General features: G+C 42.6%; 1 protein-coding gene across 4 annotated transcripts in view; it reads right to left on the bottom strand.

Moving 5' to 3' along the window:
* pds5b (PDS5 cohesin associated factor B) overlaps positions 1 to 19,059 on the bottom strand; it is a 132,930-nt gene that overhangs the window by 4,210 nt on the left and 109,661 nt on the right. Inside the window, exons 26-34 of one of the 4 annotated variants that reach the window (XM_084319889.1) lie at positions 17,529 to 17,646; positions 17,149 to 17,281; positions 16,605 to 16,724; positions 16,172 to 16,234; positions 15,403 to 15,548; positions 11,239 to 11,344; positions 8,859 to 9,310; positions 2,920 to 3,021; positions 2,647 to 2,758 (exon numbers count right to left, since the gene is read on the bottom strand). In XM_084319889.1, coding sequence (XP_084176015.1) covers positions 2,647 to 2,758; positions 2,920 to 3,021; positions 8,859 to 9,310; positions 11,239 to 11,344; positions 15,403 to 15,548; positions 16,172 to 16,234; positions 16,605 to 16,724; positions 17,149 to 17,281; positions 17,529 to 17,646 — 1,352 coding nt within the window. The remainder of the gene's footprint in view (positions 1 to 2,646; positions 2,759 to 2,919; positions 3,022 to 8,858; positions 9,311 to 11,238; positions 11,345 to 15,402; positions 15,549 to 16,171; positions 16,235 to 16,604; positions 16,725 to 17,148; positions 17,282 to 17,528; positions 17,647 to 19,059) is intronic. The other 3 variants (XM_084319891.1, XM_084319890.1, XM_084319892.1) reach the window with 3 other exon arrangements.

Here is a 19,059-nt window from a genome sequence, read left to right as displayed (position 1 = left end):
AGGGCTATAACTTTTTAAATTGTATTGCTAAATTGACATTACTATGGCCCATTCAACATCGGTTATCTATCGTTCAGGATGTAGGAACGTTATACTTTTTCATTCATAGATTCATACGAAAATACCGTCTAGAATATAAATATGTTTTTATCGTTTTCTGCAGTAATTCCTAGAACGCTAGTTATAGGCCTAAACGAATAATATAGATTATCGATTGCAGTTTATTCGTGATACACGCTAGGGCTGGGCGATATGACCAAAAACGTTATCGCGATAAAATTATAAAATTATTTTCATATAATTCGATATCGATAATTATCGTCGATATAATGTCTGTCAAGTTTAATTAACTTCTAATATGCTGCTGCGAATGTCTCAAGTCGAGTTGATGTCGTCATCAGTCCGCGCACGTTAACAGTTAGCCGACAAGCGGAGTATCTCATGACAATAAATATGACACTAAAATACTCTCTTCCGCCACAATATATTGAAACGACGTCCACTCCCACACTACTATAAACGTGGCCTCAGAATTCAAAACACACACATACTCGGCATGTAAATATATAAAACAGTGCCGTGCAAGCTAGGTATCCTAGCCAGCCTGTTGCTTCTAAGCGGTGTATTCCACAACAATGTGCTAAATATGACACTAAAATACTCTCTTCCGCCACAATATATTGAAACGACGTCCACTGTATACCCCACACTACTTAAACGTGGCCTCAGAATTCAAAACACACACATACTCGGCACGTAAATATATAAAACAACGCCGTGCAAGCTAATTAGCCTAGCAAGCCTTGTTGTTGAGTGAGTCCTAGTACCTCTGGGTCTCCTTCCGGATCTCGTTCGCTCTCGGCCATCTCCTTCACTGATTGGTTGTTAGCTGTTGTGCGTATGCACGTCACGTCATCACGTAACGTTGGTTGTTGTTAGTGAGTGTGCTGAGCCGAGGCTGAACGGAGCCAAGCTTGGAAATCGATATATCGAAACTTTGCGACCACGTTTCATGTTTATTTCGAGGAAATAATTTATCGCGATAGTTATCGTTATCGTTTTATCGCCCAGCCCTAATACACGCTATATAAAAAAAATCCAACTGAATACGATCCTAAACGTTATGACTCATCATGCGCGGATGAACGATTATGTAGTATGGGTGATATATTGATCAGAGAAGTTTGCATTAATAATAATAAACACTCACGCTGAAAATGACGTCTACATCCTCTTACCGTTCGCCGATGAGACTGGAGGAAAAAGATCCCACTTATTTGACGTGGATCGACTAGATCCATTTCCGGTTTGTATAATAATAATAAACGCCCAAATCATATCGATTATTGAGTTATGGCAGCGATCCATATACACAGATGTGTGTCTAGAGTCCCGCAACAATATGTGAGTGCCGGACGCATTTACCAGATGCACGGAGATCTTCTAGATCCATTTCCGGTTTGGTAACTCGCCCGATCATCCACCAGGCGGCAGTATTGAAGCGTTGCAGAGTTGTGCAGGCTCCCACTGTATCAGCCGAGGCTGGGTGAGGGAATTATGAATACCATGGCGAAAAAATGAAATATGATCTCAATAACGTCGTACGCCGTGGATTGGCGGAATTCGCATGACCTTGAAACCCGTTGTACAACGTGATTGGCGGTCAATGTGTTAAAATTTTTCCCGCCAATCACGTCGTACGACGGGGTTCAAGTTCATGCAAATTCTGCCAATAACGGCGTACGACGTGTTTCAAGTTCATATTTCATATTTTCGTCATGGTATTCATATTTCACTCACGGAGCCTTGTCATATGCTGCGGGAGCATCACAACTCTGCAACGCTTCAATACTGCCACCTGGTGGCTGATCGGCGAGTTGCAACCGGAAGTGGATCTCTTGTGATCCCGGTGCGTCTGCCTATTCCGTCCGGCCACTCGTTTATCGTCGCGGGACTCAATACACACACCGTGGATATGGATCCGTTGCCATAACTCAATAATCCACATGATTTGGGCGTATATTAGTATTATACAAACCGGAACTGGATCGCATCGATCCACATCACATAACTGGGATCTGTTTGCTCCACTCTCAACGCCCAACGGTACGAGGAGACTGACGTGAGTTTCAGCGTTTTTGATAATCTAATATATGCATTTATGTCTATATCTCACGTTCTAGGAAATACTGCAGAAAACGATAAAAACATATTTATACTCTAGACGGTATTTTCGTATGAATGTGTGAATGAAAAAGTAAAACGTTCCTACATCCTGAACGATAGCTAATCGATGTTGAATGGGCCATAGTAATGTCAATTTAGCAATACAATTTAAAAAGTTATAGCCCTGCAAAGAAGGTGAACATCTCCATAGACTTACAGTACTGGCAGAGAATGGTTTAGGATGATCAAAGTGGTGGCAGAGAATGTGTTAAGGGGATGGAGACCAGAGAAAGACTTTCGTCTTGTTTACATCAGGGTCCCCCATTTTCAATTCATAATGAATTGTAAGTAAGGGTGCAACTTGCTCCGTGCAATCCATTCTTTGTGGATCTAGCCCTCAGTGTTCTGTTAGAAATACCTAGACACGTTCTAAACGACATTAACGATCACCTCAATATCATTTCAGAAGGCCTGTAATACCTTAGGTGTTGGCTCCTCTTCCTGTTCTTCCTCCTCTTCCGCCTCCTCCTCCTCCTCCTCTTCCTTTTCAGACTCCTCTTTAGCAGCAGCTGCCTTCGATCGCCCGGCACGCCTGGTGCAAGAGAGAAGGACAAACACACTGAACCCCATTGCTGCAAAGACACGGTCAGTTGAGACACACGTCGACGCGCCCCGTACCACAATCAGTGGAGGCACAACAAAGCTACAAAAAAGGTTGAGAACCACTGGACTGGAGAGAAAAGCATGTCGTACGTGGCTTTCTTGGCGGCGGGGGGCGTGGCTGATTGGGCTGATTTGGGGGGGCGTCCTCTCCTCTTCGGCGGCGTGGGCGTGGCTTCTACCGACTCCACCACACTGTTAGACGAGAGGAAACACAACAGCAAGACAAGTCTGTTATCATCAGACACAGAGTTGTAAACAAACAACAACAACAGTCGTCTCTTATAGCAGCTCTCCATGTAACACCTGTAGTCTCTTATAGCAGCTCTATGTAACACCTGTAGTCTCTTATAGCAGCTCTATGTAACACCTGTAGTCTCTTATAGCAGCTCTATGTAACACCTGTAGTCTCTTATAGCAGCTCTCTATGTAACACCTGTAGTCTCTTATAGCAGCTCTATGTAACACCTGTAGTCTCTTATAGCAGCTCTATGTAACACCTGTAGTCTCTTATAGCAGCTCTATGTAACACCTGTAGTCTCTTATAGCAGCTCTCTATGTAACACATGTAGTCTCTTATAGCAGCTCTCTATGTAACACCTGTAGTCTCTTATAGCAGCTCTATGTAACACCTGTAGTCTCTTATAGCAGCTCTATGTAACACCTGTAGTCTCTTATAGCAGCTCTATGTAACACCTGTAGTCTCTTATAGCAGCTCTATGTAACACCTGTAGTCTCTTATAGCAGCTCTATGTAACACCTGTAGTCTCTTATAGCAGCTCTATGTAACACCTGTAGTCTCTTATAGCAGCTCTATGTAACACCTGTAGTCTCTTATAGCAGCTCTATGTAACACATGTAGTCTCTTATAGCAGCTCTATGTAACACATGTAGTCTCTTATAGCAGCTCTATGTAACACCTGTAGTCTCTTATAGCAGCTCTATGTAACACCTGTAGTCTCTTATAGCAGCTCTATGTAACACATGTAGTCTCTTATAGCAGCTCTATGTAACACATGTAGTCTCTTATAGCAGCTCTCTATGTAACACATGTAGTCTCTTATAGCAGCTCTCTATGTAACACCTGTAGTCTCTTATAGCAGCTCTCTATGTAACACATGTAGTCTCTTATAGCAGCTCTCTATGTAACACCTGTAGTCTCTTATAGCAGCTCTCTATGTAACACATGTAGTCTCTTATAGCAGCTCTCTATGTAACACCTGTAGTCTCTTATAGCAGCTCTCTATGTAACACCTGTAGTCTCTTATAGCAGCTCTATGTAACACCTAGAGCTGCCGCGGTATTGATGTTTTCCTTACCGCACACATTTGCAAAATATTTCCTACCGCCGAGGTATTACCACACACACACACACAAAAAAAAAAAAAGTTTGAATGCATTTTTTTTGTAGTCTACTCTTTATATAGCATATAGCCTGCCTCTAGTCTAAATGTCTATCTTTAGAGGATGACTTTGCAGCATGAATATTGTTTGGGATTCGGCATGCACGCATTCGTTATTAAAAGTGAAACACGGATTCGAAGTCTCCCCTCGGTGTCGCGCCCGCCGGTTACCCCCCCGACCCTTTCTTCTTCTTATTATTATAACGTTACTACTTATGATTACAAAGGTATTCGATTTGTGGCATTAACGTTAGTATAGTTACACGTTCGTATTTACCGGACCACATAGCAAGGCAAGCGTTACTCAATTAATATCTAAGTTCCTTTCTTTGCTCAGAGCGTGCCGAGTTGTACCCATTCTGCGGTCTGTTAATAAAGTTTTCAATCAGACAAGTGTATAGAACGAAGGGCTTTTATTATAACATTTCGTTGCAGTAAAATCATTATGCCTCGTTCCCTGAGGAGCGACGGCGTCGGTAATCCACTCCGGTCTCCGGTGGGAGCTAACGTACTATTAGCCGTGACGGTGTTGTGATGGCTGAGATTCAGGAAGTAAACGCACTGCAAGATGCTCCAAGCATGTGACGCGTATCTCTTCTGACCAATCAGTGGTCTGTAGTGTTTCATGTGACTTTTCTGGTACCCAATAGGGTCGCTTGGAATCTCGACAGAGAAGTAGGGTATATCTGCAGAGCCGCAAGCCCAACGAGAGCGTAATAATAATAATAATATAATAAAAAACAGCGGTGATGCCGGTATTCAGCCCAACGCTGCGGTGGGCATGATGTAACAGCGATACCGCGGTAATACCGATACCGCGGCAGCTCTAGTAACACCTGTAGTCTCTTATAGCAGCTCTCTATGTAACACCTGTAGTCTCTTATAGCAGCTCTCTATGTAACACCTGTAGTCTCTTATAGCAGCTCTATGTAACACCTGTAGTCTCTTATAGCAGCTCTCTATGTAACACCTGTAGTCTCTTATAGCAGCTCTATGTAACACCTGTAGTCTCTTATAGCAGCTCTATGTAACACCTGTAGTCTCTTATAGCAGCTCTATGTAACACATGTAGTCTCTTATAGTGGGCGTGTCAACAGCATCAGTTTAAAGCTGCTTAACACTTTCAGCGCCAGCCATTACCCTTATCCTAGCTAACGTGCCAGGTTTCCATAGCCTACTTTCCCTGTGCGTCACTATGTTTGGAGAACTATATCTATATTCTATATTATAGCTATGGATTGGAGACAATAATATGGTCATTTGACAGTGACTTTCTTCCGTCGAACATGCAAGAAAGAGAATTTTTTTTCATGTATACGTTCGCGCGTTATCCCGTGGACAATATTGTATACCATAGTTTAGGAGTGATCCGGGCTAATTCCTGAAAAGCTGAGTTATAGGGCGCTACGTGAATTCTGCTATACGCATAGGCCTTTCCCGCCTGGACACACGCTATTATTTCCAAATCAAATGTATATAATAGGTATTATGTTTCATCATGAATGCATGAAGGGGGGGGGGGGGGGGGCGTTTTTTTTTATTCTTTGATCGCCAGTAACGGCATTCGTTTTGAACACCACACACGCTGATCAGCTGGATCGATATGAAATCATTGTAGGATAAAGGTGGAATTTACGTCAGATAGTCCTTACCTTTGATCGGGGGTATTCCAAAAAGAATATTCCAATTGTCTGATCGCGATTTCCAGTATTGGTCCAGTATTGGTCCCAGACATAATCCGGCACAACACATGCATCGAGTGCATTTGGCGCGTTTCAATGTGATCGGGTGAACCGATAGACTTGCCTGACCCAAAACTGTGCCCGGAGGGAATTACATTTTTTTTTGAAAAAAGGTTTCAAAGGGTGGGCGATACTGCCACCTAGCAGGATGCGGCCGGTATTGCACTCTAGCGATTTCAGAATGATTCCCTATGGTAACCCCGAGGTCCGTGTGCCTGAAATGAATAAAAAAATCGAATAAAAGAAATAACGATCCAAAAACGTATATACGTTTATGGCGCTGAACGGTTGGCGAGCAAACACGTATATATACATGTGGTTGGCCGTGAATGAGTTAAAGCCAGGACTCTACAGTGCAAGAGTTTCACTCACTTTTAGATTAATTAAGTTTCAACAACGTTCAAATAAATGTATTAATAAAAAATTATTGTATATAGAAATGTCCCATGTTTTGTATCTAACATTATATTCCATCACTGTTACTGATGTTTTACGTTTTTGCTGTGGTATCAAGCCATTATCATTAACACATTGGACGCCAGATGTTATCATTAGGAATGGGGCTGAGATCGCAAACGTCCAATACCGCCGCCTAACGCCTTGCGGCCGCTATTACACTCCATTTGAAACGATGTGGCTTGGTGTCTGGGCTGAGCTGCGGCGTGCGTGCGGGGTCTAACTACTTAGGCAGGGCAAGCGGTTATAATTAGGGATGTTCGATATTATCGGCCTACCGATATTATCGGCCGATATCGGCATTAAAATGTGATATCGGAAAATATCTGTATCGGTTTTCAATTTCTTTTTCTTTTTTACATTTCTATAGAAATGATGTCCGATATTATCGGCCGATATCGGCATTAAAATGTGATATCGGTATCGGAAATTAAGAGTTGGACAATATCGGTATATCGGTAAAAAAGCCAATATCGAGCATCCCTAGTTATAATGGATGCATCGACGAGGGTCACCCCCCCCCCCCGTTCATGTTCAATGCTGGATTACGCTGGAAACACGATCGCAATCAGTACTTGGAATGGCGATCAGATAATTGGATTATTCTTTTTGCAGTACATCATAGAGAAGGTAAGGGCTATATGTTATGAATCTTGCGTTGATCCGATAATTCTTTCCCCACGATCGGAGTGTGTGTCTGTAATGTACTGTGTAACGTATTCCGTTGGTGACGATCGAAGCATAGAACCCCCCCCACACACACCCTTTCATGCATGCATGATGAAACATAATACTGATAATCTAGCGTTGATTTCAGATTGATTCTTGATCCAGGCGAGGAATGGCACGATTTATAGTGAAATGCAGTAAAATGCTGTTTGGCGGAGTTTCCTGGGATTACACAGAATTACTGTAAAACTATATTCATATTCACCACGGTATAAAACGGAAATGTATGGATGAAAAAATTATCTGTTTCATGCATCTTGACCAGAAGAAACTCAATGACAATCGACTATATTATTAGATCCATAGCTATAATATTTTATATAGTTTTAGCACTGCAAACACCGGCATTTATCCCCATTGAACAAAGCGCTGGCACACACGGCCATACGGCCACAGCGACCTCTGGCGCTGAACGTGTTAAGCACTAGGGAAAACAAACATTGTTTTTATTTCTCAACCCAATCGTCTCTAGGGTGATGCTAACTAGCCCATCATGCAAAGCGCAGAACAGTGGTGGGGGAGACCATGAGGGTGTAGTTTGCTAGCTCCAAGACATGTTGCTGTTGTTGTTCCTAATGTTGGGGATTATGAATATGGTTAAACGGCGAGTGGAAGGGGAGGATGCAGACTGAAACAGTCACCACTAGGGGTGTAACGATGCATCGAAATGCATCGATCCTAATGTGACGATTCAACTGCATAGATTTGAAAATGTTAGAATCGATAATAATCTAAATACATTATTATTATTTTTTCTTTTTTGTGTATTGTTTTTATTGACCTATAGTCCATTCATGCTGAGTGAATCAGTTCCCCCAGCCACATTTGTGTATTCAAAAATGTTTGGGGAATTAACTGAAATTAATCGAATCGTGGTCAAATGAAGAGATTTCATGCATTGAATCGTTGCCTGAAGAATTGTAATCGAATCTAACCGTTGCGAGGTCGAATCGTTCCACCCCTAGTCACCACCGATAGGAGGCTTATATGCACCAACGCCATCCTGGGAGTCAGATTAAAGCCTGTTTCACACAGAACTATACCGCAATATGGATTCCCCCCCCCCCAACCTGCTGGCTTTAGGTTGTCCACACTGAGCCTAGCGACGGCCTAAGTGTGTGTGTTCAGCATAGGGCGATAGTGGCTCGGGAGGTAGAGCAGTCGTCTGGCAATCCGGGAGGTTCCCGGGGAGCGTGTCGATGTGTCCTTGAGCAAGACACTTAACCCCTAATTGCTCCCGATGAGCAGGTTGGCACCTTGCATGGTTGCCTCCGCCATCGGTGTGTGAATGTGTGAGTGAATGGGTAAAAATGTGAGGAACAAATTGTAAAGTGCTTTGGATAAAAGCTGCTATATAAAAAGCCAGCCATTTGTTCAGACAGAATGCAGCGATGCCACATTCCCGAGTCAGAGAGATGGAGATGCAGCGTGGATATAACAGACCAAAGGCAATGAAAGATATCAAGGATATAAAGAGTCCAGGGCAGCCAATTAGACATAAACCATAGCCGATTATTATTATTATTTCAGCTTTTGTTCTTTCCATGAGACAATTGATTAAGCAATTCGATTAGATTAAATTAAGCAATATTTCCGCAGGTTGATAGTTGTTGCGATTTCACGCGCACACACACACACACACACACACACCCCCAGCTGTAGAGCTGCTGGTGGTAGACACAAGGAGCGGTGTTCCCCTGACCTCTGTTGTTGTTGTTGTGGTTGTTGTTGTTGTGATCGCCGTCCCGCCCGGGCTGGCCGCCCTGCCTTCGTCTTCACCTCCACCTCCACGTTTTCACTGCTTTTGTCAGCATCCTCCTCCTCCTCCTTCTCTGCTTCTTCCTCCACCTTCTCCTCTTCCTCCTCCTCCTCTTCCTCTGGGGGAGGAGCCGCCTTCTTCCGCCCCCTCTTCCCTTTGGCCGGTGTGTCCTGACTGGGCGTAGCGGCCTTCGGCGGCCGGCCCCTGCGTCCTCTCTTGGGCGGACTGTTCTGCTCATCCTCCGGCTGAGGCTCGTCTTCCCATTGGTCCTCTGTCTCCACCGCCGCGGCCGTGTTGGCCGCCGCCTTCTTGCGTCCGCGCTTTGGCTTGCTGTCCTGGTCGTCAGCGGGGGAGGCAACGCCACGTTTGCGGCCGCCGCGAGGCTTTTCAATGTCCTGCGGGAGGAAGACAGGAGTGTCATCAAGGACTGACCTGGGTGTGACCTGGGTGTGACCTGTGTGTGACCTGGGTGTGACCTGGGTGTGACCTTAGTGTGACCTGGGTGTGACCTGGGTGTGACCTGGGTGTGACCTGTGTGTGACCTGGGTGTGACCTGGGTGTGACCTGGGTGTGACCTGGATGTGACCTGGGTGTGACCTTAGTGTGACCTGGGTGTGACCTGGGTGTGACCTGTGTGTGACCTGGGTGTGACCTGGGTGTGACCTGGGTGTGACCTGTGTGTGACCTGGGTGTGACCTGGGTGTGACCTGGGTGTGACCTGGATGTAATCTGTGAATGATTGGATCGCCTGGTAAATCTGTTCCACGTTTAAAGAAGGAACGGAACACGTCACATATACGTTTTGCCATCCGGACAGATGGTATTTGAAATATGAATATAGAATATAGAATATCAGGCCTATAAATAACCTTATTATGGCCCTGTCATACATCTATGGATCGGGCCAAATCTCCTCTTTACAATGGCAGAGTTAAATCTGGATTTAGTACCACCAGGCGCCCGTTACAGGGCAGCAAAGACCGTGAATGAAATCTACTGTTAAGTACAGTTACTTTTGTATAATGTCCATAGTTCCGCCATTTTTCATCAGATTGCAACGTTTTTTTTGTAGACGTTCACAGAAAGGTAAAGAAACAATATATTGTATTTTATGGCAATAACATTCAGGTTTGTTTGACCCGTGAGATATAATCACGAAAATAACATCAATATTTTCCATTCAAGTCAGCTGGCTGCAGCTTTGACAGCGGCTGGTGTGAGCTGGGTAGTGTAGTTTTATGAAATGTCTACGTCCATCGAAATCCCTGGGTCTCCCCTTTCTTAGGACTAAAACGATTTCCTGACGCTGTAATTTCCTTGCGTCTAAATCATCCGGTTTCCGATGCAATGCGCGGAGATTTCTATAAACTCATATTTCGCTAATAACACTTTGGTAAACAAACGTAGTGCTGAAAATATACACTTTGACTGCTGTTTTGATAGGGTTAGGGTCTTTATTCTTGGCTACATTTGAAAAGGAAACGCAACATTAATTAATACGGACTGTATTGATCTATTTATGACGTGAAAAAAATCTCAACCCGGTTCCGGGGCCTATCGGGCTTAAGGGGTTAAAGCCCATATTGGCTGATATAGCCACTGTCGCTGCATCACTAACAGAAGCTGTATGTAAATGCTGAACGGTGACAGAAAGCTAATCACACGGAAGGCCCAGCAGGTTGCAGAGCTAGTGTTTTTTGTTGTATTTGCCGAGCTTATCTCCTCTCGACTCTCTCCTCCAGCTGCTGTTTGCATAGCTCAATCAAAACACATAGACACTGGTTTACAACTAGGAGCACTTGACCAAGTCCTAGCAACACCCCCGTCTCACCAGGACCTTAGCTACTGTGTCTTGTCCAACCAACCAGACAACGCATTCATTGTCATGGTGTGGTAAAACGGCAGATTAGCAAGATACAGTCAAGACTGTTATAATTTCTATTAACTCATGTTCTGTGACTTTGACATACAATGACCAAATAGTGGTGATATTGTGGGGGAAATAGGAGCTTGTCTCCTCCCTCTCTGTCCCCTCGACCCAGTCTTATTGCCCCCCCCCCCCCCCTCCTCCTGGGTATAAATAACAGCCCCTTCCTTTTTTTTGATCCACTTTTTCTCCCATTTTCTATATTTTCTCCCATCCCAATTTCGTATCATCCAATTCAACCCTCCCCTGTCACGAACGCTGTTTCTTGCCTCCCACAAGCCAATATAATAATTCAATAACTTTGTATTTGATACCTTCATTCTGAGTTAATAAATTGTATTAACCGGATCTCCATTGACTGAGTAAGTTATTATGTAATCAACAATATCTTCACACCTGCTCATCCTCATCAAGGCAGGGGTCTGGTACCTTTTCACCGCTGTCTCCTCTCTTAAAGCTGAGGTCTTCGTTCTCACTGTGGTCCATCTCTGTGCTGTCGTGTCTGCAACACAGCACAACATACACATTGAGCATACAAAACATCAACCGCTCGTTTCATGACAAAAGCAAAATGTTTCTGACCAGGAGGATTTTGAGCGCTGGTAATTCAGTCCTTCCTTACAATTTAAAGGGGAACTATCTTATAAATGGCCTTTTCCAGTGGTTTGCATTGTTTTCTAGTATTGTGGGGTTGTACCAACACTGACTAGATGTGAAATTCTCATTCAGTCTCATTCCTCCAGTTCAGATGAGACAAGATCCTCCCCCAGTGAACTAAGCCATTCAGAATTGACTCACTATCCTACGTAGTAATGCGCTGCTGATCTGCGTAACCTCAGCTCCTTCTGTGGTTGTAGCCACCACCCACAATCAACAATTTGAGGAAGATAGTGTAACATTGAAGTTATGACCAAAACGGAGCGAGTGGAATAATATGGAAGCGGTTTCCCTGTCAGACACTTGCACTTCCCCAAAAGAGAAAAAGAGAGAGAGAGGGAGAGAGAGAGACAGACAGAGAGGGAGAGAGAGGCTCATATGGAGCGATCTCTCCTCTGTCTCTCCCCCTGCATTTGACACAGACTCGCAATTCGAGCCGCGCACACACACGCGCGCGCTCTCCTCTCTCCCTCTCTCTCTCTCTCTCTATCTGTATCTCCCTCTCTCTCTATCCCTCTCTCCCCCAAAGTTATCTGCCAGTGCAGGTGGGTGACTGTCACTCAAAGCGCATTGCGAGTATGGGCGGAGCCCAGCCAAAAACAGCTTGGAATCTGGCAGGGCAGAAAGTGGTGCACCAAAGTACTTGATTAAAAATACAAAACAATGAATTCTATTTAAAATTGTCCAACTAGTGAAAGAAATAGCAAAATAGTTCCCCTTTAAAGCATTGTTTCTGAACCCTTTCAAGTCAGGGACACAAATTGACCCATCTCAAGTTGTCCGACAGAAGCGACAGTTGTGATTGGAGGATGTCGTAGAAAATATCATCATGTCATTATAGATCTGTGTTGAGATATCATTTTATCTTTGTACAGCTTGACTGGTTATGGCCAGCTAGTATAATGTGTGTGTGTCTCTTTAAAAGGTCCAAAGTACCCAGCTAGCCAAAGCAAGGTTGTGTTATTACTCCCCTACTGAGAACCCAGTTTGTTTATACTTTCATCATCATATCTGATGTATAATGTTACGTCTTGCAAGTGTGTATAAACTATGTTCTGCCCAGACCTCTTGGTCACTTTGCTGGTCAGATTCAGTGTGTGAACACATGTTGTCTCTGATTGTAAACTGAACTTTCATTTTGTGGCCACAGATGAAATAAACTATGTTTCCAATTTATAATAACGACTCAGAATGATTTATACAAACGGCTCATCTTTTTGTCCTTTAACATTTCCCATAACAAGGATCAAGAAAAGAGGGCAGGGTTTGAGATAGGTAAATTAAATTTTTTCCCCTTGTCGCAGGAGCCAGGTCCATTTAAACATTATGTACTACCAACTTTATGTAATAAACTTTGGAATATTATGTTTTGAATCTCACCTATTCAAATTATAATAGATGGACTTGGGACATTATATCATTTATCTATAATGACCCATTCCCATGCTCAATTATGATTAATAATTGCTGTAGCAATTCTTAGGGCGATAGTCTCCAGTTCCTAACGCACACCTTGATGTCACTACTGTAGTGACTTTCCAATTGCAAATGCTTCAAGGGCAGAACTCACCCCAGTCATTATTAACCAGCTACATGCTAATTATGGCAGGACAGCTGTTTCAATTGTAAATCACTGGTGGCACCATTCATGTTTCTACACTAAAACACGTGTTAGGAACTGGAGACTACCATTAGCATTTATTAGCCAGCTTTGGTGCATTATCTAACATTTTGACCACTAGAGAATAGAATGGGGGAATAAAAGAAGACAGCATTAAGACGTCAAGACCTTGAAGAACACTTTAGAAAATGTCATACATCTGGTATCAATGACGTTTGATATTTGTGCAAACATTTGCCTGTTTGGCGATCAGATGGCGAGCACTCATTTCTGACAAAAATTTCACTTATTGTCGATGCAAGCAAGCCATACACCCTTTGAATGGGCTAAGTCTCTAATTGTAAGGTGTACAATACAATAGGTAATTTTATACAGAGAGGTCAAGTTTAGAAAAAATGCATCACCACATTGAAAGGGCTACTATGGGGACTCATCACACATGAATACAACTGGGCTCATTGAATTCACAAGAGTTTCATCTGGATTCAAGAGAGTCTCGGCTTATACAATTCAAGACTATTTAGGGACAGAAATCTGTCTGTCTGTCTGTCTGTCTGTCACATATCTCAAGAACCGTTCATCAAATCGACTTCCCACTTGGCAGGTTTATTGCTGAGGCCCCAAAACACTAGCAATGCACTAGTAGGGGAGAGTGGGGTAAGATGTTTTTACATAAAATGACCTCTCGGCAAGGAACAATGAGACAGAAGTAAAACAAGTACATCTACCCATATTTGAGGATGTTTACTACAAATTGAAATAATAAGAATGCATTTGCATTAAAGGGGTATGAAAATATAACTTCTTAAAAAGTGGTTCCCTGGCTCAACTTGCCAAAGTGTAAGTTGAGCAACACATGTATAAGGTAAAAATCTGGATATAATAAAAGATGATCTATTCTTTTATCAAACACAACTGAACATCACATTCTCCTTTCTTTTCAAAACAGTCTTATTGACATATTAATTAAACATTTTCAATTATGTTAAAGTGCAATTTCACTGCATTCCTTAGGCGTAAGACCATGGAATCAGTCAGCCAGCTGTTTAATATGACCAGCAAGCTTCTTCTTTAACTCATATTTTAAGATAATCTTGTCATCTCTGTATCGCACGTTAAAACCATTGCCCTATACATACTTTTAAGTGCAAAAATGTGTTTTTTAATAACCACTTTTCCAACATGCTTCCCTCCATCAAAGTGAGTAAAAGGATGGGTTTTTCCTAGATTTCTGGTCAAATGACCGAAATTATGTACATTTCCCTTGATACGAGGGGTGGATCAACTTACCCACTGGCTCAACTTACCCCACTCTCCCCATAATAATAATAATAATAATAATAATAATAATAATAATAATAATAATAATAATAATAATAATAATAATAATAATAATGTAACCCCTTTTCCAGTAAGCTAGCATGAAATGGTTGGCACCTATATATTCCACATTGACAGATAGACCTCTAGTGTAATAAGAAACCGCTAGCCTCGCGCTAGCTTACAAAATGAGCCCACCAGAGCTTGTGAAAGACGGCGATCTTGGCTTAGACTCCAGAGGGTTAGAAGCTTGGATGTAATGGATTCGGTTTAAAAAGGAATATTTGTAGCTTCCATGAAATACGCCAACTACCGTAATTCCTCTAATAGTAACCGGGTCTCAAATACAAGCCGGGTCTCTATTAATGGCCGGGTGCGCTCTTGAGCTAAGCAATTATAAGCCGGCCTCCTAATACAAGCCGGGTTACTAATATACTGAGCTGCATACTGAGCTAGTTACTTGATTTCACTTTGAAAACGTTGAAATGACCAGTGACCACCTGTAATTGCACTGTTTACTATTTCATACAGTACTTGGTTTCAATAAATGAACCCAGTACATTTTACTGGGTTCAAACTGACACAAAATGTTGATTTATTCATTATGATCCGTTTGAAAATTTGAAATATAGGCCTCCCTCTTATACAGGCCTCCTCCTAATACAAGCCTGGTACCCGCTACAGTTGAAACAAATACAAGCCGGGGTTACTATTAGAGGAATTACGGTATGTGAAAACGATGATCCCTCACTGATTTCACCCATTAAATCCACTTAAGCCACGAAGTGGAGATGTAGATAGTGAGATAAATTAAAGAGGAGGTTTTTGAGCCTGGATTGTGGAAAAGAGGATGTAATCGAACACTGGACATATGTTCCTGATATTTTACACAAAGAGTGGATATGAACTGGTAAAAAAAGCTGTGTTTTCAGTTGCATGCGTATACGCGGCATGTGTTCTACCTGGACTTGGTGTGCTGTGGGGAGCTGGGGTCAGAGGTCGTGTCGTCATTGCTGGCCGTCTCCATACGCGAGGCTTTACTTTGGAGTTGCTTCCCTGCCGAGGCCAGAGGCTTGTTCACGGCACCCAGCACATTGGCAGCCTTGGGCTGGGAGAGAGTCAGAGCAGGATGTGTTGGATGCAACCCCTCAAATCGTTTACTTTGAAATAATAATGACAATAAAAGAGCAAAAATAAAAGCATTTCACTTTATCGATAAATCTGTGAAATTGTTTCTCACATGCAACCATGCAGAGGGACCTCTTTAAACTAGTGCTTAACAGAGATGTGCTTATCATTTAAAATATAGTGCTCATCATTTAAAATATAGTGCTTACCAGATAATATGTGCTTATCATTTTAAATATAGTGCTCATCATTTTAAATCTAGTGCTTACCAGATATGTGCTTATCATTCTAAATCTAGTGCTTACTAGAGATGTGGTTATCATTTTAAATCTAGTGCTTACCAGATATGTGCTTATCATTCTAAATCTAGTGCTTACTATAGATGTGGTTATCATTTTAAATCTAGTGCTTACCAGATATGTGCTTTCAGAGTAAGTATAGAAACAAAACTGAAATGGACTAACAAGTCTTGGTTGACTAAGACCAAACCGACAGGTTAACCCGACTAAAGGGGGGTTGCAGCCACTGCCCTAAGCAAAACATAACCCTCAAGTTTGCGACTCGCGTGACAATTACTATGTTAAACACTTGATTTGGACCAACCTTTCCTGGTGTGAAGAATGCCTTCATCTCTGGTGGGAGATAGTTCTTTGTGTTGCTGAAATTCTGAAAAAGGAGACAGAAAGATGAATGAAAAGCACACACACACGCACGCACGCACACACACACACACACACACACACACACACACACACACACACACACACACACACACACACACACACACACACACACACACACAAGAGATTGTAAAAGTGAGCACATATGTCAAATCCTGCAAGACGCTGCTCGAGTCACACAACACTGTTCTACCGGCTCTTAATTTATTCTGTAATGAGGTGACTGATCACTCTTTCCACTAAGTGACAGTAAATGCAGTTTCCCAACTACTATTAAATGTCTAATGAAGAAGAAGCGGTGTTGTATTCTATGGAGTTAGGAGCTACAGCTTTAACCTCTGAGATAAGACGCTCACCTTATCAGGCTTGGTGAAGTAGCGTGAGGGCAGGACAGGGTCTTTGGGGGACTCCAGGCTGTAGGTGGTGCTCTTAGATATGATAATGTTCATGGCTACATCACACACGGTGTACAGTTTCTGTACAGGAAGAGACAAAGTATGATTATAGAAATAATAACATTATAAAGTTTATTTGTTGTCGTTTATAAATCAAAGCTACATATGAGCAGGGATGGACAATTTGGTAGTCCAGGTCCATCAAGCCAGCACAGATAAGGTGAAACGGGACTTCCCGTTTAGTGATTTGGCCCCTGAAATAAAGGCCCAGAAATTGACACATTCTGAATAAAAACGTTGTTTTCTGCACTTTTATTTTGAAGACCAATTCAATGAGCAGGAAGTCACGTAAAAGTTGTTAAAAAGATATCATGTGACCCGTTATTTGTGCTGGCTTGACGCACATGGGCTCCCAAATTGGCCACCCCTGTATGAGGGAGTCTGAATATGTCAAATGTAAATATGCACGTTTGTGTCCATTTGTGAATGAGATTTGTATGCATACCTCGTTTATCTTGGCGTCGCTGGGGGCCTGGGCGTCTTTCGTCTGTTTGATGTTCTCCACCATTTTCCTAATGAAGGCGTGGCTGTTGTTCTCATTCTTGGCCATGATGATCTCTAGTACGAACCACAGGGACCTGACAAGGGGAAGGACACGACTCACTGTCAATATGCTGATATAGACACTGAGATCTCAGGTATTTCTCCTGAGGTTTGGTGCAGCCAAATATTGGTTTGGTAAATAGAAATATTATTATTTGGGTGTTTTGTAATCCCGTAAGGGAGGGGCCACTTTGTGACATGACAATTAAAAAAAAAATAATAATAATAATTCATTCATACACCTCCTCCTCTCTTCATCTCTTGCTCACAGTCCATACTTACTCTTTGACGTCTTTGAGCTGCTCGATGTCCTGTACTTTGACATAGTCTGGGTCGTGGACGAGCAGGTGAATAGCGTAGGGAACGACATACTCCGGTAGAAGGGAGAACAGCTTGTCTACTAACACACATTGAAGAAAAGGATCAGAGAAGACTCCGTGATCTAACACAATGATCATGATCATGTCCACGTCATGAAGAATCAGAGATCAAAGCAAAATTTTAATGATAAGATAAGATATTCCTTTATCGATCCCCTTGGGGAAATGTGGGCATCGTAGCAGCCTGGTGGAGGTACAGGTATGGGCAAGGTAATAGAAGAAAAACATAAATATAGGCAATAAAGTTCAATCTGAATATAGAAATTTGAGAAAAATAAACAGTGTAAACAAAGGTGCAGATGAGGGTCTGTATGCCCTATCGGTTATAATATATGTTACAATAAATATAGGCAATGAAATGAATCTGAATATATACTATGAGTAAACAGTATACACAAGGTATGTAAATCCCAAATAATCACCGTCTTCGTCAGGTGTGATTAAATAATTACATCTAATTGGGATCGAAACGTTGTCAATGGACCTATCTCAAACCCACCTTCTTTTCTTGATCCTCCAATCACAACTGTTGCTTCTGTTGGACAAACAGTTTGAAGCAAGATCAGGGGAAAGAGGGCAGGGCTTGAGAAAGGACAATTGTCTAATAAAAACAATTGTTTTGGGTGCGTTAAGGAGGGAGCTGTGTGAGTCTTATTCTTCATGACTTGGATACCTGGTTTTCACAGTTTGGCTCAGTTCCTGTGTCCTCCTTACCACTGATGCCAACATGCTGTTTGACTTCCTGTGTCCTCCTTACCACTGAGGCCAACATGCTGTTTGACTTCCTGTGTCCTCCTTACCACTGAGGCCAACATGCTGTTTGACTTCCTGTGTCCTCCTTACCACTGAGGCCAACATGCTGTTTGACTTCCTGTGTCCTCCTTACCACTGAGGCCAACATGCTGTTTGACTTCCTGTGTCCTCCTTACCACTGAGGCCAACATGCTGTTTGACTTCCTGTGTCCTCCTTACCACTGAGGCCAACATGCTGTTTGACTTCCTGTGTCCTCCTTACCACTGAGGCCAACATGCTGTTTGACTTCCTGTGTCCTCCTTACCACTGAGGCCAACATGCTGTTTGACTTCCTGTGTCCTCCTTACCACTGAGGCCAACATGCTGTTTGACTTCCTGTGTCCTCCTTACCACTGAGGCCAACATGCTATTTGAGTTCCTGTCTTCCTCTTACCACTGAGGCCAACATGATATTTGAGTTCCTGTCTTCCTCTTACCACTGAGGCCAACATGATATTTGAGTTCCTGTCTTCCTCTTACCACTGAGGCCAACATGATATTTGAGTTCATGTGTCTTCCTTTTTAATATGTGTTGTTCCTTTTTTATTCTTTTATTGTCTATATAAAATGGAATATTATTGTATGTATTTTATTGTTTTTATACCACACATCCTGACATACAGACACTACAAACACCCAC

Source organism: Notolepis coatsorum (genome assembly GCF_963971535.1).
Source record: "Notolepis coatsorum genome assembly, chromosome: 8".
Classification (NCBI taxonomy): Eukaryota; Metazoa; Chordata; class Actinopteri; order Aulopiformes; family Paralepididae; genus Notolepis; species Notolepis coatsorum.
The sequence above is the reverse complement of the archived record's forward strand: the minus strand, read 5'-3'. Positions and strand labels throughout refer to the sequence as shown.